The sequence below is a fragment of the Lissotriton helveticus genome, chromosome 5_1, assembly GCF_964261635.1.
Source record: "Lissotriton helveticus chromosome 5_1, aLisHel1.1, whole genome shotgun sequence".
Taxonomy (NCBI): Eukaryota; Metazoa; Chordata; class Amphibia; order Caudata; family Salamandridae; genus Lissotriton; species Lissotriton helveticus.
Genome location: NC_136065.1, coordinates 1,023,658,968 through 1,023,685,708, shown reverse-complemented (window position 1 = coordinate 1,023,685,708; position 26,741 = coordinate 1,023,658,968). Strand labels below are relative to the sequence as shown.

The window sequence follows — 26,741 nt, the reverse complement described above, 5'->3', positions numbered from 1 at the left end:
GATTGTATTGTTTGTAAACAGTGCTCCAACAGTCAGGCGGTTGTGGAGTAGTGAGTCTGCCTGCTCACACCCTTGAACACAAACCGGGAACACCTACTCACCCACTGGGATCCTCTCATAACTCAAGCCACTATCGCCATCATGAACTCCATGTTCTCTGGAGCACCCACGGATCCTGTTCCAATCACATCTTGCACCTCAAGAGCAAGACAATTGGAAACAAGGTCAATAAATTTGTGAACACCTCATTCATCTCTGCCTCCTTTCCTGAGGACTGGAAATACAGTGAATCCGCCGACTCAGCAGAACCGAAGAACCACTAGCCCATCTTCCTCTTCCCCTTTCCAGCAAAGGTACTCAAGAAGGTAATCAACCTGCAACTCACCAAACACCTGGAACACAACAACCTCTTGGACTCCTCTCAATCCAGATTCCAGGCCAAATACAGCACCAGGACAGCATTGATCACAGCCACTGACGATATCAGGGCCCTCCTGGACATCTGTGGAATGGCAGCCCTAATCCTCCTGGACCTGACAGCCACCTTTGAGACTGTCTCCAATCACATCTTGATCAACATACTCCACCCTATCGGAATCCAGGGAGATGCCCTCAAAGTGATTGCCTCGTACCTTACAGGAATAACCCAGAAAATGTGTCTCCCACCTTTCGACTTGGAACCCAAGAAGATAATCTGCGGCATCCCACAAGGATCGTCCCTCAGCCCCATGCTCTTCAACATGAACACGGCCCTCATAGCCAACACCATCAGATCACACTGATTTAACATCATCTCCTACGCCAATGACACAAAGCTCATCCTTTCGCTGTCACAATACCCCTCCACCACCAGAGCCAACTTTCACAGATGTATGATGAACATTGCTGACTGGATGAAGGACACTTGTCTCAAGCTCAACACTGACAAGATGGAAGTCCTCTTCTTTGGGAACAACACCTCACCATGGAATGACTCTTGGTGGCCTGCTAAAATCAGCCCATCCCCACTGCAACAGACAACGCCCACAACCTTGGCATCATCTTGGACAGCAAGCTATCTATGAAGAAACAGGTAAACACAGTCTCATTATCCTGCTTCCACAACTAATGCATGCTCCGCAAGATCTTTAGGTGACTCCCAGTCAACAACAGAAGGACCGTCACACAGGCCTTTGCCACCAGCAGGCTGGACTACATAGAAATCACCACACACTTCCAGAAGAAATTACACACAATACAAAATGCAGCAGCAACACTCATCCTCGACCTCTCCAGATGGACCCACATCGCACAGCATCTCAAGAAGCTACACTGGCCCCCAATCCAGAAGAGATGCCAGTTCAACATGTTGACTCACGCATACAAAGAAGGACCAGCATACATCAACTAACACATGACCTGCCACCAACCGACCAGACATCAATGATCTGCCTCCCTTTTCCTTACAAACAGCCCCCGGATCCGCCGAAGCAACAATGGAGGACGCTCCTTCTCACACCCAGCGGCCAAAGCTTGGAACCACTTCCCCCTGCACCTCAGGACAACCTCACAGCTCTGGGAGTATAGGCGGGGATTCAGGACCTGGCTATTTGAATTAACAGATCGCAACAAACTAGGTAGCAACTCCAGCACCCTGAGACCCTCATGGGTGATCTTCTGTGCTAAATAAGTCCCTGATTGATGGATTGATTGAACTCCATGCTTGACCATCACCTAGTTGAGAGACATCAGGGCAGGCATGATGTGATCCGATCTTCAAAGAGGATGATTAAGGGAGCAAAGGTCAGGGTTTCTTTGAGTTTGCCTGTTATTTTCTAACTTAATATGTGTAACTATAAGTTAACCTTGCATCCTGCTACCACTGCAAATTTGTAGTTGGAGGCATAAGGATGGATCACATGCTTATCAGGGACAGTCACATCTTCTTCAGATACTTTTGGTCCCTATCTCTTTGTTTCATGGGGCAGCCATCTTCTGTTGATTCTTTTATGAAATATATCCACGTTGAAGGCATTGGTACTTGTTTGGTTATGCAAGTGTGTCTGAGTGACAGATGGTGGGTGGTATGGCCTCCTTTGGGCAGCCAGGCTGACAGGATTCAGCATGTATGCGGTTGATATTAGTTATATGAGTGTGAGGCAGTGAGTGGCTTAGTTTACAGATCATTTCAGTCCTGAAATAGCTGCCACGGAAAAGGGAATGATTACATGGTGTTACCAGCTGAGGCGTGGTACTCAGTATTACAGGCCTGAGAAAAGAGCAAATTGAGATGTGACATTTATAGTGTGAGAAGATGTCGATTTATGAAAACCTCGGTTCATCCATGTCATTCACCAGTGTAGACAAATCAGGGATCGTCTTCCTATATTTTAAAGCTACCTAGGATTAGGCTGTGGTTTGAGCAAGGCATGATAGAGATACCATTATGCCTTTCAAGGGACTGTGACAATAATAATTAGTCAGTTATGTCTGTCAGGTGACAGATCTAGGACTGCTGATACTTTCAGCGGTCTTGGGCCTCCCACATACTGAACATAATATGTGGGAGGCCCTACATAATAGACAGTATATTATGTTTGGGGGAGGGGGGATGTTGCAAATCCTGCGGAGTGTGACCTCCCCACAAGGATGTTAAATAAGTGCTTGCATTGCCCTCTGAGGTGTCACTTTACTCACACCACATGACAAAAAGAGTAACCTACAAAACTTTGCATAGGTTTCAACTCACTTGAAGATTCGTGTTATCCCGAGCTCAGGCAAGTACATTTGCATGGGCCGACCTAAACGTCTGATTTGCTCCGGTGTGCTAAAAAAATTAATTTGCAACACAAAAAATTAGAGGATGTCACATAGAAAAAGTCAGGTGTGTGGAAAGGAGCCGGGAGACAAGGTTTGGATTGCCCACATGCCACATCACAGGAATAACCAGAAACAACTCAAAGGCAGATAAATGATGAAGAGGGAAGCAAGAGAACCAAAGATATAAAAACATATGAGAGGAAGAAATTGGAGCATAGGAATAGCTAGATACAGACATGAGTCAGATGAAGACTGAGCAGCGAGAGAGACAAGACACGGACACTGGTGATAGGAAGCCACACCTCGAGCACAATGGCCGCCATCTCAGAGAACAGAGCACGAGGAAGGGCAGCAGAAGACAGCAAAGGGCGGAAGTGACCCACAGGTGAGTCGAAAGCAGAGAAAGACAGGATAAGAAAGACGACAATGCACAAGAATTGGAAGCAACGAAATAGAAACTAAGCACTCTGGAGAACTGTACTGGAAACATGAAATGATTCTGTTCTCCACACAAGGCCATTCGGTGCCTACTTCTCAGTTGAAACAATCGGGTAAAGTGCGCGCATGCTGTGCCCGTCTGGGTAGAAACAACCTTGAACTGTGAATTTCAATGTAGTCCTTTGTGTTCTGTAACCAAAGGAAAACAGACATGGACGTAAAATGTACATGAAATATGTTCCCAAAAGTATCCACTTCTACGTTTTTAAGCTGTTTCTCCAGTGTCGATTGCTCTTGTTAAATTGTTAGTTAATAAGAACTGCTCTGTTAATGCTGAAAAATAACATTCAGCCCTGATAAGCTTCTTGCAAATGGCAAGAACTATTTACATGAGTGGAAAAACATGGACATTTTCTTCAAATTAAAAACACTTTTCTGTTGTACATTGGAACATATTTTACAGTATAGGTAATTCTGCTTGAAACTGACATTTAAATCCACATAGCTTTAAAAAAAATAGAGGCTCCCTGGGTCACTTCGCAACGCGAGCCAGGATAATCATATTAAAATGGTGCATTAAAGCAATGCTCGATATGTTGCCTCAGAGTTAAGGCAACAGTCCAGGAGGTCAGAGGGCATAACGATTTTTGCAAGGAAAATGCAATCAAAACTTGAATAGAAAGTGGGAAATTCGACTTTTTGAAGGAAGATGATGTGCTTCTTTCAATGACCCTAGGTTGGCTCGCCGCCCTTTATTTGAAGGTTTACAGGCAATAGAGACCGTAACCTCCTTGCACATGGTGACGCTACAAGTGAAAAACAGACTGACATGGGAACTTCCAGAGACATGATGTGCGAGTCTGGCGTTACCCTTTGAAGCCTGACAAACAGCAAGCTTTTCCAAGAAGTGCATGGCTCACTGCCCCATGCAGGAAATTGATTTTTGTCAATTGTTAACTCAGAGGACAACTAGGTGAGCTTTTTTAGTGATTGGCCTTTCAGAAAGAGGGAGAACCGCAACCAAAGAGGGCTGGAAAGGAAGGCTGGAGACAGGAGAATAAAAAGGGATTTAAACAAGTGAAAAAACCAGAGGAAGGACATGTTGGAACATGGCAAGATAAAGTAAGATTAGAAGCAGAAAACATTTGACCAACCTCCTCTGGATTGCAGCTCACCGAGTCGTCACCGATGGCTTCCAAAAGGTTATCCATAACCCTGATCCTGGGATTCTGCGTTCCCTTTGTTCATAGTGGCGAAAGCTCTTGTGGCGCGAGTGGACCGGCCAACTTCTCCGTGTCCTTCTCAGCAGAATGGAGCCCCAGCTCCTTCCCCAAGCACTATCCCACCCACAGGCCGCCGGCACAATGGTCCAGTCTTTTCGGTGAGTTCCTCCAGTTCCTCCTTGTATATCGCGCTTTGAGGCGATTATTTGAGTGATTCTTTGTATGTAATTAAATGTAGTATGGAATATCAAGGAGGGAATATCAAGGTGGGAATATTGAGGTCACACAATACTGTGACAAGAATATCAAGGACCAAAATATCGAGAAGGTCCATGCACAAAGGGAGGTATACATCTACTATTCTTAACTGCGCCTCTAAGTACCTTGAAGATACATATATCTTCAAGGTCTGTAGATGTGGAGTTAGGTATAGAAATTATATACACACTTACCTGTCTATATTTTGGTCCTCAATATTCTAGTCACAATATTGTGTGACCTCGATATTCCCTCCTCATTCTTCTGAAACCCCGCCACGTAAATGTCTCCATTGATATAGTATGAAACAATGTTTAGTTATCCAGGGTGATAGAATTCTGGAACACAGGGGAAAAAAGCCTTCTGTGTCAGATTTGTGCATTCAAAAAACACCTCCATAGTGTTTTATTTGTAAAAGAAGAATTGCCAGGTCCCAAAGCTTTGCTCAGAATGTTGTGGCTGGCGCTATTGAATGTCACAGTGTGGAATACCGAGGCTGCATAGTCTTGCTTCCAGTTTGTGCCTCTTTAATCCATCACCGGACACTTCCTGCCTCTTTATTTCACTCTTGCAGGTTCCTTTTCATTCCTGTTTTCTTAGTCACAGTTTTTCTGTCTTTCTCTTCCTTCTTCTTCCCTACATTTGTGTGTTTCTCTCTCTTGCTCTGAATCAAAGTTTGAGGAAAGATAAGCGCCATTACTCAGACATTAGTTTCAGTTGGTCCCACCTGCAAACAATGGCTCAAGTTAAGCACTGCACCTCCCTCCAGGTTATCATGTACACCGTTTCCAGTCCTGGACGTTTACGCAACTCCCATTGTAAATATGCCCCTTTGCGCCAGAGCCCAAACTTTTTTCTCAACAGCCATCCGCCAGCGCTGCTGTATGTCATGGTTGTAAATAACAAGGCTATCTAGTCCTGATTCCAACTCATGTCTCTTTCATCCACCACCATACATTTCTGCTCTTTTATTTCTCCCTCGTAGGTTCTTTTTCAACCCTTCAGGGTCACCCTTTATTACAGTTTTCCTTTTTTCTCTTCATCCCTTTTTCTCCCATTCCTGCTTTACTCTCTTTTGCTCTGGGTTAAAGCCCAAAAATAAAAATGTATATTCTGGTCCCCGAAAATGAGTGATGGAGGGCTCCACGTGCAAATACTGATTCGAATTAAATGCTACCTACACTCAAAGAGTGCATGCACCACTTTGGCCATAGCCATCACGAATTTGCGATTTTCCTTAACCCTTTACATACATGGAAAGTAGAACATTCCTCCAATTAAGGTGCGAGGCAATTCCATTTTCCTAATTCATTTAACAGCAGTACCTGTTACACTGATGCTTATCATGATGATTTGCATAATTGTTTTCAAGTGTTTTCGTAAATAACTGGATTGTGATTAGTAAACCTCTAGCACCGTTGAAAGATTTCGGTCACTAACAGCATACAAAAACGTCCTTTAGAAACAACTCTTGTTTATAAGTATGATGAGCAGGGTTATATAGTGATGCCCCCAGTTACTGACAACCATATGCTCACAGATAAGTGAAAACATATTCTATTTTTGCTAACAAAGAGCCTGATTACGATGGTGGTGAAACCGCAACCGACAGGCTGTCGGTGCTGTGATTTACTACCACCATAAGCATGCTTTACTCCTGCCACATTACAGTGGCGGGTGTGTCTGTGGCTGTCAGGAAGTCCGACCCCTAAGGTTGCGACAGGTGCAAGGAGCCTGTCAGACCGTTGGAGGGGAAACCTATCCCTACAACAATGGCAGTGCTTGACATGCACCGCCGTAGGGAATATGATTATGATATGGTAACCCTCCATAAAAAGGAAAGCTGAAAGGGACTTTGGGGGCCTGTAGCGGGCCCCCCTTCCCCACTGCACCCCAGATTTGGGCACTGGGGGGCACCTATGATGCCCCCTACATATCTCTGCACCATGTGTCAGGCACCGCATGGTGCCTGTCACGTTGTGCAGGGATATGTTGCATGTCCGCTTTTACATGCGGCTGGTGCTGCAGCCAGCAGCACCCCCGGATGGTAAAATATAGGTATTGCGACTGCCGTGGTGGCGGTCACATTGTATTTACCCCGTGGGACCGCCGCCTTGTAGGCTGGCGGTCCCACTCCCCGATACAATGGCGGACAGACTGAAGTCCGTCCGCCATCGTAATCAGCCCCAAAGTTTGGCCTCCTTCATGGTTGTGTGCTGTCTCGGCCGGCATGACTTGTGGGTGGGGGAGCAGGGGGATGCGCAGGGAGGGGGACACGCAGGGGGGCGGTTAATTTAATGAAAAAAGAATACATTAAACTTACCATCTCCTCCGGTCCGTGTCGCGTCTCCTCTCTCCTCGCTCCGGCAGCCTCCCTCCCCTCACCTAAACCAATCACAATGCTGCAATGGCAGCATTGTGATTGGCTAGGACCCCGACCCCATAGGCGTCTATGGGGAGGCCATTTTCTCTATGTAGGCTGCATGCAGTCTGCACAGAAAAAATGCAGAGGTCGTATGACTGGTTTGGTTGGCCCTGGGGCCGACCAAACAGTCAGCGCACTCAGAGTAAGAACTCCTCCCCTGGACTCCTGCAGGATCGCCCACCCACCCGCCCCCAACCAGGCATACCCTTCTGCTTTCTCGCAGTGCGAGAAGCAGAAACATAAAATGGTATTTAAAATATCATTTTATGTTTCTCCTTCTCGCACTGCGAGAAAACAGTGGGGTGACATTCCTCCACCCATGTGGAGGAGCCGCCCCTGGTTGTGCAAGCTCTTCTTCTAGATTACCTGTTAAACTGCTGCTAGTTGTTTATTGATTCTGGGAATCTGTTCTGAGTGACTGCCTCAGTGTCTGTGGCAGTGAGTCGGCATAAGATGCCTTACTCTTCCCCGGGCAATGCAACTGTGTGTTGACATGGACAGCCTGACAACACATGCCCTGGTGATGCACTCTGCACTGCACTGGAGTAACCGAGCTACAGTGGCTGGAGTGGCACAGGCAAGCTCTGACAGTGGAGCACAAATGCCTCAACTCTTATCTGGCTGACGCTAGGCAAGGGCACTAAACTCGCTGTTAGTGCTGGTTTGCATCCCACCCTCCAGGTCTACGCTACCACACTACATGCACTGGCGGCTTGGCAGCCAGCTACGATCCCCCCTTACCAGACTGGTATCCCTTCTGCACCCTACATAGTGAGTCCTCATGCACCCTCCACAACTCCACCTTTATCATTCGTTGCTTGCACCCTGTAATGTTCCATCTCTTTAATGTTGTGCTGATCTCAGTTGTACCATACACTGCATTCCCTTGTACCATGTTTTGCTCCCTTGAATTGGTGCCCCTTTGCCCCCTCCTCTCAGCTTTTCCTTGCACCTTATGGAGTTTCCTCTTGCCCTCACTGTTGTTCCACCAACAACTAGGCTGCTCCCCTTGCATCCTACTCTTGTCCTGATTCACTCATTGCCTGTTGTGCAGTTCTGACCATTGCACCCTGTACTGATTAACTCCTTGCACCATGTACCTCTTCGCACTTAGCACCATTTGCTACTCCGTCTCATACCATTTGGTGCCCCCTATGAAGCTTGCACTGTTGTCCATGCACACATCATTTTTCCCTTTGCCCCTTGAACTGTTCTCTATTACTCCCCTTCAGTCCTTCCCATGCATCCTAGTAAAAAGGAGCTTGCCATGCCTCACAACCAAATGAAAGAGAAAAAACATGGGTTGAAACCGTGCAAGCCTGAGTACCTATCCGCCCTCCTGCCAGCCTCGTCCCCTGCCACCCAGTGCCCCTCCCTCCTTCCAGGACCTACTTAATGGAGGCCGCAGTGTGGTAGTACCGCTGGCAGCCAAAGGCGCACCAAAAGAAAGCCCATCTGTGCCCATCCGTGCCTCGACCGCACCCAGCGCCAGAAACCCTGGAACTCCAACCTCCCGCAGTTACACCACTGCCAAACTTCAAATCCTGAACACAGGACACCACAACAACAACTGCTGCCACATAGCGTCCAGCTCCATGGTAGGACATTTCTCCGGCCTACACTGCCACATCTCCTGCAGCACCGGAGGTCCCACCCCCATGACTGTCACTCCCCCGCCAACCAAGCAGCACAGTACTCATGCACCAGGACCACTCAACTGCCTCCTCCTCAACACGCAATCACTCTGCAAGCACACCACCAAAATTTGGGACATAATTACCAGCCTCATCCTCAATATCATCTTCCTCACTGATACCTGGCTTACCCCTGCATCCGCTCCTTACATCCCCTCCACAACACCCAATGGCTACAAGATAGCACATCTGGGACCAGGTCATCACACATGGAGGCAAATCACCGTCATCCAAAGAGAGACCATCCAGTGCACCACCACCATAGACTATGCCATGGAACCAACCATGGCAACACCTCAATTTCAAATTCCTAACAGATGGAAAATGCACCATCAGAGTCACCCTCGCTTACAGACTTCCAGGCCCACGCCCCAGCTTTTGCAGCACCATCCCGGACTTCATAGGCCTGCTCTCCAGTGACTCCAAAGATTACATCTTCCTCGAAGACCTTAACTTCCACTGAGGTTACTTCGACAGCGCCAACACCACCAACCTCCTCGAAATCATGCACAACATCAGACTCACCGAACTGGTCAATGGCCCCACTCACATCGCAGGACACACGCTTGACTCTATCTTTACTTTGAGCAGCAGAGTCAAATTCAGCCATGTCACTTGGGCAGAATCTGCCTTGATTGCAGCCACTGACGACATCAGAACCCTCCTCGACTGTGGAGAAACGGCAGCTCTGATCCTCCTTGACCTCTCAGCAGCATTTGACACTGTATTCCACCATACCCTGATGAAGAGGCTACATCACATGTCGATTCAAGGAAATGTCCTCAAGTGGTTCTACGCCTTCCGTACCAGAAGAACCCAGAGAGTCCTTCTACTCCATTCACCTCTGAGCCCAACGACATCATCTTGGTTGTTCCTCAGGGTTCGCCCCTCAGCCCCACTGTCTACAGCATCTACATGACTCACCAGGCCATCATCGTCAGAACTCACCGATTAAACATTATATTATATGCAGATGACACCCAGCTCATTCTCTTGCTATCAGAAGACCCCACCACCACAAAGGACATCTCCCATACATGTAAGACAAGCATCGCAGACTGGATGAAAATAAACTGCCTGACACTCAAAACGGACAAAACAGACAAAACGGAAGTGCTGATCTTCAGCAATAACCCCTGCCCATGAAACGACTCAGAGTGGCCAGCAGAACTAGGATCCTCATCCACACCAACTGACCATGCAAGAAACCTCAGCATAATACTGGACAGCAAGCTAACCATGAAATCCCAAATCAATGCAGTATCCACCTCCTGCTTCCTCACACTTCGCATGCTACAGAAAATCTTCATGTGGTTTCTCATCAACACCCGACGCACTGTCACCCAGAACTATGGCAATGCACTCTATGCACCAATCACCACTCACCTCCCGAAGACATTTCAGACTATTCAGAACTCCGTAGCCAGACTCATCCTTGACCTCCACAAATGGACCCACATCATCCCTCACCCCAGGAAACGCCACTGGATCCCCGTACAGAAGAGATGACAATTCAAGACATTGAGCCACACCTACTGGGCCCTGCACAATCAAGGTCCAACCCACATCAACCAACGCATGAACTTCCACCAGCACTCCAGACACCTACGATCCACATCCCTGTCCCTCATTCACATCCCTTGCATTTACTGAAGCAACAGTGGAGGATATTCCTTATACCTTGCAGCAAAATCCTGGAATGACCTCCCTCTGCACCTTCAAACCTCTAAAATTCAGGAGGGCACTCAAGACCTGGCTGTTGAACTGATCTCTCTGGCAACAGCCACTTCCTCTGCACATGTTGTGCCGCCCTGCATGCCTCCCCATGCAGTGTTCATGGAGTAGTAACCTCCATGACACTGCCGGCGGAGAGGAATCTCAAAATATGCTTGTTGGTACCACTGTGATCTCACAAAGCGGCCTCCTGACTGCTGCAGCATTACCAAGGGAATGGCGATTCCCTGGCAGCTGCGGTGGGCCAATGGTGGTCCAACTGTTCTAATCGTAATAGGGAGGTCGGGAGACTGCCGCAGCCACGCCCAACAAGTCGGGAAGTCTGTGTACTGCCAGACTTGTAATTGGCCTCAGAGTAGTGAATTAGAGGGTTGACCGACATAATATCGACACTATAAATATGGTGCAACAAATATATTGTGTCAAAAATATTGAACACAAAAATATGCAAATATAAAGAAGAACCTACTCAACAATTTAATCACACATACTGACACACACATTGACTCTTCTTGTTCCCTTCTAGGAGCCCCACACCAGAGCTCACCAAAGTTCGACCTAAAAAATAATGCATCTTGGTCATCCTTCAATAATTATAATGAAGAAAATATACTCAAAATGCTCACGGCTCTAAATCCTGCCAATCACTTCATTGACCCTCTCCCAGCAAACTGCATAATAGATTTCATCCCGTTGCTACTGCCTCTTTGGACCAAGTTTATGAATACCTCCCTCCTTCAAGGAACCATCCCTGATATCCTCAAGGATGGCAGGTATCCCCATCCTAAAGGAGTCAGCGGTTGACCCCGCGGACTTAAATAACTACTTCCCAATATCCAACATCCCTAACCTGGCCAAACTCCTAGAAAAATGTGTATACCTCGATAGACCATTTCAACCTGCTCAACAAATTCCAATCAGGTTTCCGTGCAGTACACAGCACTGAATCAGCCATGACCCACATGAATGACGATGCGCTACAAATCCTAGACCAGAACGAAGCCTGCTTACTTATCCTGCTCGACTTTTCCTCTGCCTTTGATACAGTCAAACACGACAACCTGCTAGACCTTCTGAAACACAGAATGGGACTATCCGGATCAGTTATAAACTGGTTTACCTTGTTTCTCCAAAACAGATCGCAATGATTCAAGGTTAACCATTCCTTGTCCAAACCCCTCCCAGTCACCTTAGGAGTCCACCAAAGGATCATCCCTCTCTCCGATAATTTGCAATCTATTCACGGAACCACTCACTGAAATTCTTAATTTTCTAACGTACAATACCATATGTACGCAGATGATACACAACTATACCTAAAGATCCATTCACTAGAAGTCATCAAATCTCTCAACACAACTCGAAAACCATCTAAAACTGAATACCCTCAAACCGAATTCCTCCTAATCGCTCCTCCCGCCCCAAAGTACCCATAATTCAAGACTGGATCAAACACCTAATAGCATTTAACTGCCAACCTCTTATCGTTGACTCAGCGAAATCGCTGGGAGTAACGCTGGACAGAAATCTCAATATGCAGAAACACATCAGCACCGCAACAAAAGGAGCAAACTTTCAGATGAATACTTTGAGAAAACGTAAACCTTTCCTGCCTGAAAAGGACTTCAAACTGGCAGTACAATCTCTAGTTATCCCAAGATTCGAATAGGGGAGTGTTTCTCTCTGCGGTCTTCCCAGATCCTCAACGGCCCCTCTTAGAGCGTCAATCAACACAGCAGCTAGACTTATTATTATTAAACCTCTCGGCGGCCTTTGACACGGTCTCACATGCCATCCTCTTAGACCGCCTTGCTTCCTTTGGCCTCACGGGTATCGTCCTGGCATGGAAAAAATATTTCCTGCAAGATCGCAAGCAAGTGATTACACTTGGCCAATATAAGCCACAAGAAAAGGCCCTCCTCTCAGGGGTACCTCAGGGATCGAGTCTCAGCCCGACCCTCTTTAATGCCTACATGGCTCCTTTGATTAAGCTGATATCATCCTTCAATATTGATACCATCTCATATGCGGATGATACTCAGCTCATCCTGGTACTGGAGAATAACACCACAGAGGCAGAAGAAAATCTCTGCAAATACCTGACTGTAACTTTCAGTTGGATGAATGCAAACCACCTTAAGTGTAATTCTGAGAAAACAGACATTCTACCCGTAGGCCAAGAACACTTTTTCTCACACAAATGTTGGTGGCCAGCCAATACCACCCCTCCTCCAAACACAGTAAACGTGGTCAGGAATTTGGGAATTAAATTTGACTCCACTCTGTCATTTAAACAGCAATCCGTGGCTGTTGCTGGAACTTGCTTCCACATTATAAAAACTCTAAAGAGATTCTTTGACCTGATTCCCTTTTCAGGAAGGCAAACAGTAGCCAGAGCCCTTATTACATCAAGGCTAGACTACTGTAACAGCCTCTATGCAGGGACCAATAAGTCAGTCTTGCATTGGCTACAAATGGTCCAGCATGCTGCAGCACGATTAGTACTGAGGTGGCCAAGGAAGTCATCTGCATCAGCGGCTCTAAATACACTTCATTGGCTGCCAATTCACAAATGCGTTCTTTTTAAGGTCCTTCTCATCACCTTTAGGGCCTCCCACTCCGTGGGCCCTCAATATCTTCACTCACGCTTTAAGCGGTATGTTCCATCCCGAATTTTAAGACCATAAAAGACCAATCTGTTGAAAATACCTGCCTTCAGACTGGCAACGAAGGGAGGAAAGTCACTGACAGTGTTGGGCTCAAAGGCATGGAACAAACTTCCTCCACAGTTGCACCAGATCAACTCCGAGTCCCATTTCAGGAAAGCCCTAAAAACTTGGATTTTCACCGCATCTGACTCTCTTTGCAAAACTCTGATCTAAGGTCCCTCTCTGATTATTAGCAGTTTAGCCAGGTTTCCGAATTTCCATCTCTGGTTTCCGAAGTAGTTCCATGATGCTCCTTGGAGTGACAGCTACGCTGCACAAATGGACCTTTACATTATTACTGGCTCCAAAAGAAACTCCCACATATCCCCGGACCAAAGGTCCCTTAACTGGTTACAATTCGAAGCCAAAATTCAACAAAAAATAGCATGCATGACGCATAAAGCCATTCATCACAACACTCCCAGCTATCTGGCACAGAAACCGAAGCCTTCATGTGGCAACAGAGCTTCCAGAAGTGCCAATAACCTCTTATTGAAACCATAAAGATTCAACAAGAAGAAAACATACAACAGAGCCTTCTCGGGGATGGCGCCCAGGATCTGGAATGTTTTGCCCCCAGAAACTAGACTTAATCCCTCTACTGCATCCTTCTCACAAGAAGTGAAATCCCTTCTCATGGCTAAGTTCACTTGAGCATAGGTTACTATGATTATACAACGCTATTCTTGTTCTATATGGAACCATATATTATATACTACTTCTCTATGTATCTTTGATATTGTGATTATACTATGCTTGATTTGTATGGAACTATATGTCATTTACCAAATGCCTATGTATCATTGATATGTTGATTCTACTATGCGTGATTTTTATGGAACTATATGTTATTTACCATATACCTATGCATCTGCGATATTTACCTTGTAAAGCACTCTGATACCTGCAAGGGTCTTGTCTGCGCTACATAAAATGCTCAAATAAATAAATATTGTTTTTCTATGCATATACAGGTAAGTACAAAAATATTTAAAAAAATATATCGTGTTACTCTAATATCCAAAAATATATATTTTTTACATATATATATAGTTAAAAGTAGTAAATCTTAAATATTTTAATATATAACTTTAATGTAATGCAAAGTTAATATGTTTAAATAATATATATATTTTTTTTTTAATTACATTATAATTTACTATTTTTTTCAATATACTACTATAGCAAGTATATGCATATATATATATATATATATATATATATGTATATATATATATATATATATATATATATATATATTTAAAAAAGAAAAACATTTGAAGCACGAAAGTCACCGCCGCCGCACCACTCCTCCTGGGTGCTGTCCTCGCGGTGGTGAGCCGCGATATATTCTTCCACAGCGGCAAAATAAAACAGCAAAAAGGTGCACTTGTGGGTCAATAACGGCAATATTCTTTATTAAGCAGTCTCCAAAGAGAAAGGCGTTTTACGCCGAAATGCGTCTGTCAGCACCGAGGGGGGGGAGACTGTTTAATAAAGAATTTGGCCGTTATTGACCCACGAGTGCGCCATTTTGCTGTTTTATTTTGCCGCTGTGGAAGAATATATATATATATATTCACAGAAAAAACCATAGGTTATAGACCATATATAGTTAGGAATTAGCATTTACAAAACCTTGAAAATTCACTGAAAAAACCATAGGTTATAGACCATATATAGTTAGGAAATAGCATTTAGAAAACCTTATTTTACTCACACAAAACCATTGAAATTCCATATATAGTTAGTTGCACTAACTATATATCGCGCACCTGCAATCCACTGCTGATGATGTCACATATTACATCATTCATGACATGGTCAGTGACATCACTGATGACATCACTGATGACATCTCAAATGACATCACTGATGACATCACTGATGACATCTCATTTGACATTACTGATCACATCACTGATGACATCATTCATGTGATGATACAATGAACCTCTTCAGACTCTAATATAACCTTAGATACACTCAGTGTAAACAGACACTCACAGACTGTCACTCATCCATGGAGTTACTCACACACCTAGTCAGTCTTGCAAAGAATCAATCACACCTCGATTTCCTCAACTATATAGTTATACACACCTTACCTTTTGGAACATATAATAACACATATTTACTCTGTTATACAATCCCTGATACAAGTTCACAATAATCCATACAGCCACTCACACATTCACTGGCTCTTATGCACAGTTATTTATATATGTCAACTATCACATGTACTGTGTTTTACATATGTACTTACTTTGACATGTAGCACTGAGATATCCATTCACTCACCAATACACTCATGCACACAGTCAACCGCCCATACAGATGTTTCCACATGCACTTTTGAACCCATACATCTAGTGAATCAACTGCTCACACATCTATGCACAGAGTCATACACCTCCCAGACACCCACACACACACTCAGTCTCCCATACAAATACTTGGGCAACTAATCAATAACCCATATAGTTAGTCATATAGCTAATGATCAACACATGCATCAGATTACAAAACAACAGACACAATGATGCACAATTTAAAACAGTTTAGTCACTAACCCATGCACTCAGTGAGACACATTTAATCACTCACTTATACAGTCAGTCATGCACCTACTAAATCCTTCATCCAGACACTTATACATCCACTCATTCTTCAATATGTAAGACATATTTTAACTTTACAGAAGCATACAGTCACTGGATGTTGTCATCAGTGATGTCATCAGTGATGTCATTTGAGATGTCATCAGTGATGTCATCAGTGATGTCACTGACCATGTCATGAATGATGTAATATGTGACATCATCAGCAGTGGATTGCAGGTGCGCGATATATAGTTAGTGCAACTAACTATATATGGAATTTCAATGGTTTTGTGTGAGTAAAATAAGGTTTTCTAAATGCTATTTCCTAACTATATATGGTCTATAACCTATGGTTTTTTCAGTGAATTTTCAAGGTTTTGTAAATGCTAATTCCTAACTATATATGGTCTATAACCTATGGTTTTTTCTGTGAATTTCATTGGTTTTTTAACAGCTAATATCTGTAGCTGTAAAATGTATTCTTCTTTAAATCCAAAAATATATTTTATATGTTTATGAATATTTTTTTTTTTAAATATTTTTTTTTCTTCGTTCCCGCTTCGCGAATCAGGAAGCTTCCCGTTAGCTGACCTTGATGCCGCGAAATAGACCGCGAGCCGGTAAACGTTTCTTTACCGCAAGTGCCGCGTTAGAAAACAACATCGTGACGCCTCCCGTCCGCATGACGTTCCACGTTGTCGCTTGATACGTCATATGACGTGCTACGTTAGCGAACTGGTACGCGAAGCGAGTGCCAAAGCGCAGGTTTCTGGAAGCAAACAGGGAGGCCCTGCAAAGCGCTTAACGTAAACACAGCAAGTCATGTGACTTGGTAATAACACTTTTCATTGGTTCATTTCACTTTTGGTTTCCTAATGATGTAAGACTAGGTCATATAATCTAAAATGAACACTTTTGATTGGTTGAGAACTCTTGTTTTTCCCAAATGATGAAAATCCCTCCTTCTTTCCTCACTCTGACTTTCATCATTGTGAGAGAAAGACCCTTTGTGATCACTGAGCAATGGCTTCTTTAGTAGCTTCAGCTGGTGCTTCCCCACCACCTCCACCACATCCAAGGAAGAGTGGACCACCTGCTCAAGTTGTAATTCAACAAGAAGAAGAAGAAGAGGAACAGGAGGACGAGCACGAAGAGAGGCAGTTTTTGCCTGAGCAGCCCAAGACGTCTCACCGGAAAGAAAACTTCATTTGGCAATTTTTTAAAATTCCCAAAGGTCAGAAAAAAGTAAATGCAAGATACGTAACTTGCCTTATATGTCAAGATAGACTGTCCAGAGGGACCGACAAAAAATACAGTTTCGGAAACTACACAATGCATCGCCATATGACTAGGTGGCATCCTAACAACTACAGTGCTGCACAGTTTCGGAACGACCTAGATAATCTCCCTATTATGGCCAGAAGATCTGTTGTACCGGAAGTAACGGGACCAGAGGGCAGGGAGATGGTGCCAAATATACAAATGAGATTTGGTGAAGTAAAACACACCTGCGTATTTTGCGATGGATTCATTTGCTACGGAGAAAGAAGCATCACTCTGATCAACAGAGCTATTGACTATCATATGCAAGTTTGTCCGAAACGCCCAAAATAATAAATACTTCTTTTTTTTGTTTTGTTGCTCCTGTTGAGCCCTTTACAATGAATCGTTTTCATTGCCCCCTCCAAGAAAAACCCAAAAAAATATAAAACTGTTCCGAAAAATTCAAAAACAGTAAAAAAATGTTCAGAAAAATAAAAAATAAAGTTCTTTTCAGAACTACCTCCCCGTTATTAAAAAATTGGTACAATATTTGGAACTGTGCCAACCTCTATTTCTCTTAGTTCGCTTCCTAGTTCGCTCGCTGGTACGCGAACTGGAAGCGAACCAAAAACAGTAAGTATAAGGGAAGGAAACACACACTTATGTTAAAAGAAAGACAGCTATAGGGGAGTAAACTAGAGATACTATTACCCATAATCCACTACTGATGATGTCACATATTACATCATTCATGACATGCTCAGTGACATCATCAGCAGAGGATTGCGGGTTTTTTGGCAACATGCCTTATCCACGGTTTAATAACGCTGCCTTTTGCTTTATATAAGTTTTCAAATTGTATGAAATATATACCAATAGGTCTTTATGAACCTTTAGGTAGTGCTTTTGTTCATGAGGTCTGGTCGCTTCCATACACATACAGATGTTTCAAAGATGATCAAGAAGTTTATCTGAATGGAGAGGAATGCACTGAGACGCCAGATCATTCACTAATGTGTAGGCACATACAGTTACACGATTCATGCAACAAACACCGACCAAATATGGCTTGCGTGTTGCAAGGCACGCCAGTTCCTGCTATCATCCCCACGTTCAAGTTGTTGGAAAATGGTAGTTATTTGATGCTCAATAATGAAGATTGTTCTGAGTTAATTAAAAGTATTCCTTTTATCGTAACAGTAAGTGAACGGGTTATTTGCTGCAGAAATGTTCTATTTCCTCCCACACATGAACATAGGGAGTTTTCAATCTGGCCACAAATACCAACCTTGGGACACGTTTCAACGGCATGACAAGAATAAGAGCTCTTTTGTCTCAGAGAGAGGTGGCCTTGAGTTCGGCCCGTGAAACTTTCGTACTTCACATAGCGAACACCCGTACACAGGTTTGCCTTTCAATTTCAGCAACATGTTTCCGACTATCTTTAACGCATCCTCCACAAAATCCCTGGCACACTTTTTTAAAGTTGTTACCAGTGGTCTCGTGACTTCATTTGAGAAAATCTTTGGAGTCATCCCTGCTCCCTTTCATTCCATTTTCTCCACTCTGGTTCGTGGATTGCATTTTTACTTGCATTACCAGCGGACGCTCTTGTGCTTTTTTACATTTTTAAATATGGATGTCCCTCCTATGCAACCTCCGACCCTGCAGCTGCTGACACTGTTCCGCAATCGCATGCTAGAATATTATGGCACAATGCCGTTGGCGATATTAAGCACGGCATATGGATTATCTTTTCGGTTCTCCTACTTCACCTGTGTCCAGCCTGTATTTCACTGCCTGACCTGTGATTTCGATTGGGCCATTGATTTGTGTCTCTGCAGACCGGTTTCTCCTGACGTCGACTTTAATCAGCTGATGACTCCTATCATTACTCACGAGTTGATTTGTCCTGGCGAAAGGATTATGGCTGTGGCATTGATGCATGGACTACTTGGTCCCTGGAATTTACTGGCGGCAGCACAGTCTTTCTTGGAACACAGCTTTCTTGAAAACCCACCGAGCTGTCCTCTGATGGTGATAGAGGATCCGGTGCTGGGAGAGCACGTATGTTCTTTTCCGCTTTTAAATTGGATGGCTGAACTGTTTTCGGATGAAGACGGTGACTTCCTATTGGAGGCTGTTGCAGCTTATTTTGCATACACAGTTATGTCATAGACCTTTTTCATGTTTCATATGCTGAGTACTAGCATTTCATTGACAATTCATTGACTTATTTGTCAAGTTTTTATTATTTACCTTGCCTATTGGCTTAAGACTCGATAAAGTACTTGGCTGTTTTATTTTTCTTTAGCATTGAATTTTCCTAGTTTTTAATGCTTTACCTTGCGGACCGTCCACATATAAACTTGCAATCTGCTCTCATGAGATGGCACTTCTATTATCTTATTCAGTTCGTTTCCGGATCATGAGGAGGTGTCATCTAGGTCCTGGATATCTTTACACCGTGTTAAGTTAGCATGGGCTCATTACCGGTTTAAACGCCATTTTTCCTTTTTTGCAACTTCTGCACACGACACTTAGTTGTTGCTTTAGCTTTCCACCTAGTAGTTCATCGTGGTTTACATGAGAATAATATGTTATTGGTCTACTATCTGCTTTACTTGTTAAACTATATCTGTACAGCGAGTGCTAAAGTTTCAAGAACAACACGATACAGAATTGTTATGAGGTCTGATCTCCACGACTTCATACTCATAACATAAGTGCAACTTCTGCCAATTCTGGGCATGAGGCGGGTTTTATATTGCTTTGCCGAACACACATACACAACAGTTGATGCGGTTCACATGAAGAGAGAGCTGGTGTATGCTGATGTGATTCCTTCAAATCTAAGACACTAAAGTATGGGCACGCCCTAAACCAACACAAAGAGACCTTCTTAGCAAATAATATAATATGTGTATTAGGGAGGGTGAGATATAAGCAGCCGCGGGCCGTGGAGGGAGTTACGGTGAGGCAGGGAGGCGGGGAGGGGGAGAAGCAGGGTGGAGCCCTCTCTACCTTGCCCCTCCCCCTCCCCGCCTCCCTGCCCCACCGTAACTCCCTCCACGGCCCGCGGCTGCTTATAAGTGTTGCTAACTCTTATTCATTTACAGCATGTTAACATACTGTCACCATTCGCTTTTTATGTACTAGTAACTATGCTGGTAATTTTGCTACTGATAATATGTGTACTTGTATTCTCCACCCTGCTTCTCCCCCTCCCCGCCTCCCTGCCTCACCGTAACTCCCTCCACGGCCCGCGGCTGCTTATAAGTGTTGCTAACTCTTATTCATTTACAGCATGTTAACATACTATCACCATTCACTTTTTATGTACTAGTAACTATGCTGGTAATTTTGCTACTGATAATATGTGTACTTTTATTATCTAAGGTACTACGCCTGAGAAGACGGCATTAGTAAATAAACATTTCAAATACACATGTGTTCTTCTTAACTCCATGTTCTGGTTTCTAAGAAATATATAACGACCGACTGTTCATGAGTTCCACGTATCCTGAGGTACTATAAGTTCATATTCTGGATTGTCTAAACATTGAGAGTTTGTTATATCCAATGTGACACTGTACCTAGCTTGCTAAATAGTTTTTGATTACTAACGTGAGTTTTGGGACACCCTAATTCGCCGAGGTTCCAATCCTCTGTCCACAGTTCTGTGTGAGAACAGAAACCCTGCGACAGGGGCACCCCCGACCCTTGCTGGACCTTCATCACACTTGCGATACAACTCCAGCAATGCGCCACCTTTACGGCACAGATACATCACGCATCTGTGCTGTTTTTGCCCCATGATGCGCCGCATTGTAAATGCAGCACACCATAGGTGACGGAACAGCGGCACAGAATGACTAACACATCCCTGGTGATGCGCCAGTCATCATAAATCTATCCCTATGCTTCTTATCTTGTTAGAGATGAACCGCCATATGTATCATCAAAGTTATTTGCATTTCCTAAATAGCGAACTTTAAGGAATAAATAGCGACTCTTTACCATTCCTAGTTTGCGATGAGCTATTTGCTAATTAGCCGAATGTAGCCCAATGAAGCCCAATGTAGCCCAATGTAGCCCAAAGATGGCCGCCAGACACACAAAAAAACAAATGTAGCCCAAATATCAGCCAGATGTAGCCCAACTATAGCCCAGTGACAGAATGACCAATCAGCTTCGCAAACCTCCGTTACGCGAAGCGGAGCGCTGTTACAGATATATATCTTTTTTTGAACGTTAATTTCTCAAAATCCACTGGAGCACATATATTGAGACCTAGCAAAGGCACATCGGGCTACCAGTCCCTAATATTTTGCCAAGTTTCGTGCAAATCCATTCAGCCGTTCAATTATTATTTTTATTATTTTTTTTTGCCCCGCGGGGCCCTTTTAAAACCTCCACATCAAACCTAGGGGGTCAGCGAGGATCTACTATGCCCCCTTATAGTTATTTCCCCCTTTGTTTTGACCTCCTCTTGTCTCTCGATCCTACCGAGAGACAAGATGGCGGCCGCTACGGACTGTTTGGAATGTTGACAGACGCCGGAGAACCAATCAGCTTCGCTTCACAAAGCTCCGTTGCGCGAAAAGTCCGCGAACCAGAGCGCTAACCGGTCCGCTGTTACAGATATATATCTTTTTTTAAACGTTAATTTCTCAAAATCCACTGGAGCACATATATTGAGACCTACAAAAGGCACATCGGGCTACCAGTCCCTACAATTTTGCCAAGTTTCGTGCAAATCCATTCAGCCGTTCGGGCTAAAAGTGAGGCCAACCGCCCTATGGAAAACTCAATGTTAAAAACACGTTTTGGGACCCCCCTTTTTTCTCGGCCCCCACTGGACGAACCCCCCCCAAATTTTCAAGGGCTGCTCAGAAACAAAATGTGCCATTTTCCTGAAAATTTCAGCCAATTCCGTCCACAAACGCCAAAGTTATTAGACATAGAATTTTCAAAAAACCCATAGAGAAAAAATCCTAACTATATATACCTACTGGCGACCGCCAGTAGGTAATATATATATATATATATATATATATATATATATATATATATATATATATATATATATATACATATATATATATATATATATATATACATATATGTATATATATCACACCACTTGCTCCTCCATTACGAAGAAACACCAGGGACAACAGCGGGGCTTCGGCAATCACTTTATTGGAGAACAACTGGCATGACCGGTTTCGGCTGTTTGCCTTCCTCAAATGCCGCAGTTCGTGTACCGTGGAAACACCCCCACAACAGATTTAAAAGAGTTCCTCCTTCCATGTGGTAGTGGGCTCACCTGCAACGGATTGTCCTTGCTCTCGTCAGTGTTAGGGACTACCAGTCCCAAAATGCAGCGTGCTGGATGTCCGTTACAGCGTTGTGGGGTTTTCACCTATAAGTTGAAAAAACAAGTGTTGTTGCCGAAATCCCATACTTTCTGCCATTAGCCATAGGGGCAGCAAGTATTTTGCCGCTGTGGAAGAATATATATATATATATATATATATATATATATATATATATATATATATATATATATATATATATACATATATATATATATATATATATATGTATACATATATATATATATATATATATATATATATATATATATATATCAATGCTCGAAGGTGTCCACCTTTGAGTAGCACGCGAACAGCAGCTTGGTTTATGTATAGGTGAGGACGGGGATCCACTCGTAGACGCCGCTCCGTTCGGGATCTGCCCGACGCGTTTCGAAGCTCCATATGCTTCTCTTCAGGGGCTTTAACGGAAGTGGTGTGCGCAACCGCCGACCCACTTCCCAATATATATAGAAAATGTAACAAATAAACTGCGAAAACATTTAAAGTATTGCAATTTAATTAAACATAAAAAGTAAACAATAAACAAAATTGCCAGATTAAATACAGATGGACTTACCCTTTTGACATTGCCTTCCTGTTCGCAACAAACAGCACTACCAAACGCTCGGACCAATCAACGGAGCAGCGCCCACCGCCCCCCCTGGCAGACACCCAAGAGGGGCAGCAAGACGATGAAGCATTGACAAATGTTGAAACTCTAACCCATGACCCAGTGCAGTGGTGATCTGCGGCCTCTAACCTATTGATTAGCTAAAGATATCACCCTGAGAGGGAGGCAATATCGTGGAGGAGTCTCCCTGTACCTGAGGTCCTAGGGTATAAGACAAAGATAGCGGGGAGCATCTCTCTTTCATTGGCCTGAGATAATTTTGCTCACTCCGGCTCAAAGGAATACATTTACTAGAAAACTAGTGTCCAAATATATATGCAAACGGGGCTCTAGGAGCGGAAGTGGACTTGCACCTGGAGTCACCAAGAGTGAATTTTTTCTGTCGCTCTGGGAACTTCTTAGCTCAAAGTTATTGTTTACGTTCTGTTTTATTGTTCCTACTGTGGTACCTAAGATGTGCCTTATTCAACTGGATTGCTGAGGGTGGGAAGGGGTTGGGTTGGGGGGTTTGCGGCTGAGTCAGGACAATAGATTGCTCACCTTAACAAAGATGTTCCACACAATTATTTAAATGGCAGTTGATTGTATGTCATGGAATGTAAGGGGTCTTAATTCCCCTAATAAGAGGCAACATTGGTGGAAATTCCTAGGGGATCATCATGTCCATATAGTAGCATTACAAGAAACCCACCTAAAGAAGGGCGAGGACCCTCATCTAAAACACAAAACCTACCCCTAATATTTTTCTCCCCGACCACTACTAAACATAATGGTGTTGCTCTCCTCTTTCATTCTTCAACTCACTTTCATCCACATGACACCAAAACAGATAAAGCGGGGAGGTTCCTTATGGTCAGAGGGGTCTTGATGGGGCATCTTTGCACCATAGCCACGGTCTATGCTTCTAACGCTGGTCACTCAGAATTTCTCTTCACATTTTTATTAACACTGGAGGGCTTTGCCACGGGGGACATAATCTTACTGGGACCCTACTGTAGACACTACCCACCCACATAGGACAGCGGGGGAGTCTTCAGCAAGATTCTTAAATCCTCTTCACAACGTATGGGACTGACAGATACATGGAGGGTTCTCAATCCCTCAATACAAGATTACTTCTTCTTATCCCACCCCCACAGATCATACTCTAGGATTGACCATATCTTCACTAGCCAAGTGCTCCAACAGACAATCTTGAGTGCTCAACTGCATCCGATATGTCTTTCAGATCACGCTCCATTTGAAATTCTGATCAATTGGCAGGCTCCACGCTATAAACTTTCTAGTGGTATTTTCCCAAAATTCTTAGCAGAGATAGGCTTCTCCGTGACAACCTGAGGAAGTCGATCAAAGACTTCTTTGCTAACAACAACCCCACATACACCTCTCATTTGAATAATTGGGACACCTTCAAGGTAGTCATAAGGGGTAAATGCATTGCTCTAGCTAGCACCTTAAAGAAGCAACAGACAGAGGAAAGGCTGTCACTAGAGGTGGAGTAGTGAGATGCGGAAAGGGCACACAAAGACGCCCCATCCGTACAAACCCTTCAGAAAATAACTGCACTAAAAGGGAAATTCCAGGCAAAATATACCAACAGAGCAGAAAAAACATTCTACCACTTCAGGTCCGGGGATAGGATTGGAATGATAAAATAGGCCCCCTGCATGCGCTGCAGCTTGGAGCAAACCAGGAAAAAGAATATGTTATACAAATAATCAATGACTCTGGCACCACAGACCTAAGCGAGGGAGGGAAAGCGAGCGCCTTCCGCAACTTCTACCGCTCAGTTTATACAGCTGATCTCTTATCAGAACAGGACCAATCTCACTTCCTGGATTCACTAGAGCTCCCACAGGTCTCCCCTGCCACCAATGACGAGCTTAGCAGACCCATTTCGAGAAAAGAGGTCCAGAAGGCGATAGACACCCTCAAATTCCAGAAAGCCCCAGGTCCTGACATGCTGAATGCCCAGTTCAATCAATCAATCAATCAATCAGAACATTTATAGAGCGCACTACTCACCCATGAGGGTCTCAAGGCGCTGGAGGGGGGGGTCGCTACTGCTCGAAAAGCCAGGTCTTGAGATGTTTCCTGAAGGTGAGGTGGTCCTCGGTCAGTCGTAGGTGTGTGGGGAGGGAGTTCCATGTTTTGGCTGCCAGGTAGGAGAACGATCTTCCTCTGGTGGTAGTTCTGTGGATCCGTGGGACTGTGGCGAGGGCGAGGCTGGCAGAGCATAGCTGGCGAGTGGGGGTGTAGAACGAGAGGCGGTTGTTGAGGTATTCTGGGCCATTGTCGTGGAGTGCTTTGTGTGCGTGGGTGAGGAGCCTGAATGTGATCCTCTTGCTGACGGGGAGCCAGTGCAGGCTTCTCAGGTGGCCGGATATGTGGCTGTGGCAGGGGATGTCGAGGATGAGTCGGGCGGAGGCGTTCTGTATGTGCTGGAGTCATTTCTGAAGTTTGGCTGTGGTTCCTGCGTTTAGGGCGTTTCCGTAGGCGAGGGCCTGGGTGACGGTTTTTCTGGTTTCGGTGGGGATCCAACGAAAGATTTTACGGAGCATGTGCAGGGTGTTGAAGCAAGATGATGAGATGGCGTTGACTTGCTTGGTCATAGTGAGGGAGGAGTCCAGGATGAATCCCAGGTTGCGTGCGTGGTCCGTGGGTTTTGGTGTAGAGCCCAGCGCTGTGGGCCACCAGGTGTCGTCCCAGGCAGAAGGGGATTGTATGAGGATGAGGACCTCCGTCTTGTCTGAGTTCAGCTTCAGGCGGCTGAGTTTCATTCATTCTGCGATGTCTTTCATTCCTTCCTGGAGGTTGGTTTTGGCAGTGGCTGGGTCTTTGGTGAGGGAGAGTATCAGTTGGGAGTGGCCGGCATAGGAGATGATGTTGATGTTGTGTTTGCGTGCGATGGCGGCGAGGGGCTCATGTAGATATCGAAGAGGGTTGGGCTGAGCGAGGAGCCTTGGGGTACGCCGCAGATGATATCGGTGGCCGCTGAGCAGAAAGGGGGTAGGCGGACTCTCTGGGTTCTGTTGGAGAGGAACAAGGGGATCTAGTCCAGGGCCTTTCCTTGGATCCCTGTGTTGAAGAGGCGTGCGGTGGCATACGGTGTCGAGGGCAGCCAAGAGGTCTAGGAGGATGAGAGCGGTAGTTTCTCTGTTGTCCATTAGGGTTCTGATGTCGTCAGTGGCTGCAATGAGGGCGGTCTCGGTGCTGTGTTTGGCACGAAATCCGGACTGGGACGGGTCGAGCGAGTTGTTTGCCTCGAGGAAAGTAGTCAGCTGTTTATTGACGGTCTTCTCGATGACTTTAGCCGGGAAGGGAAGGAGAGAGATGGGGCGGAAGTTCTTGAGGTCTTTGGGGTCCGCTGTGGGTTTCTTCAGAAGGGCGTTGATTTCTGTGTGCTTCCAGCTCTCAGGAAAGGTGGCTGACATGAAGGAGTTGTTTATGATGTTCCGGAGGTGGGGTGCGATGATGGTGTCGGTTTTGTTGAAGATGTGATGGGGGCAGGGGTCAGAGGGGGAGCCAGAGTGGATGGTGTTCATGACGTGTGTGGTGTCTTCAGTGCTAATGGGGGTCCA

The 26,741-nt window shown here is 44.8% G+C and overlaps 1 protein-coding gene across 1 annotated transcript in view; it reads left to right on the top strand.

Annotated features, from left to right (window-relative positions):
- The first annotated feature begins 4,253 nt into the window (after nucleotides 1-4,253).
- The window catches only part of LOC144755070 (spondin-2-like), a 68,835-nt gene continuing 46,347 nt past the window's right edge, over nucleotides 4,254-26,741 (top strand). Inside the window, exon 1 of the mRNA XM_078643554.1 lies at nucleotides 4,254-4,618. Coding sequence (XP_078499680.1) covers nucleotides 4,426-4,618 — 193 coding nt within the window. The 5' untranslated portion in view covers nucleotides 4,254-4,425. The remainder of the gene's footprint in view (nucleotides 4,619-26,741) is intronic.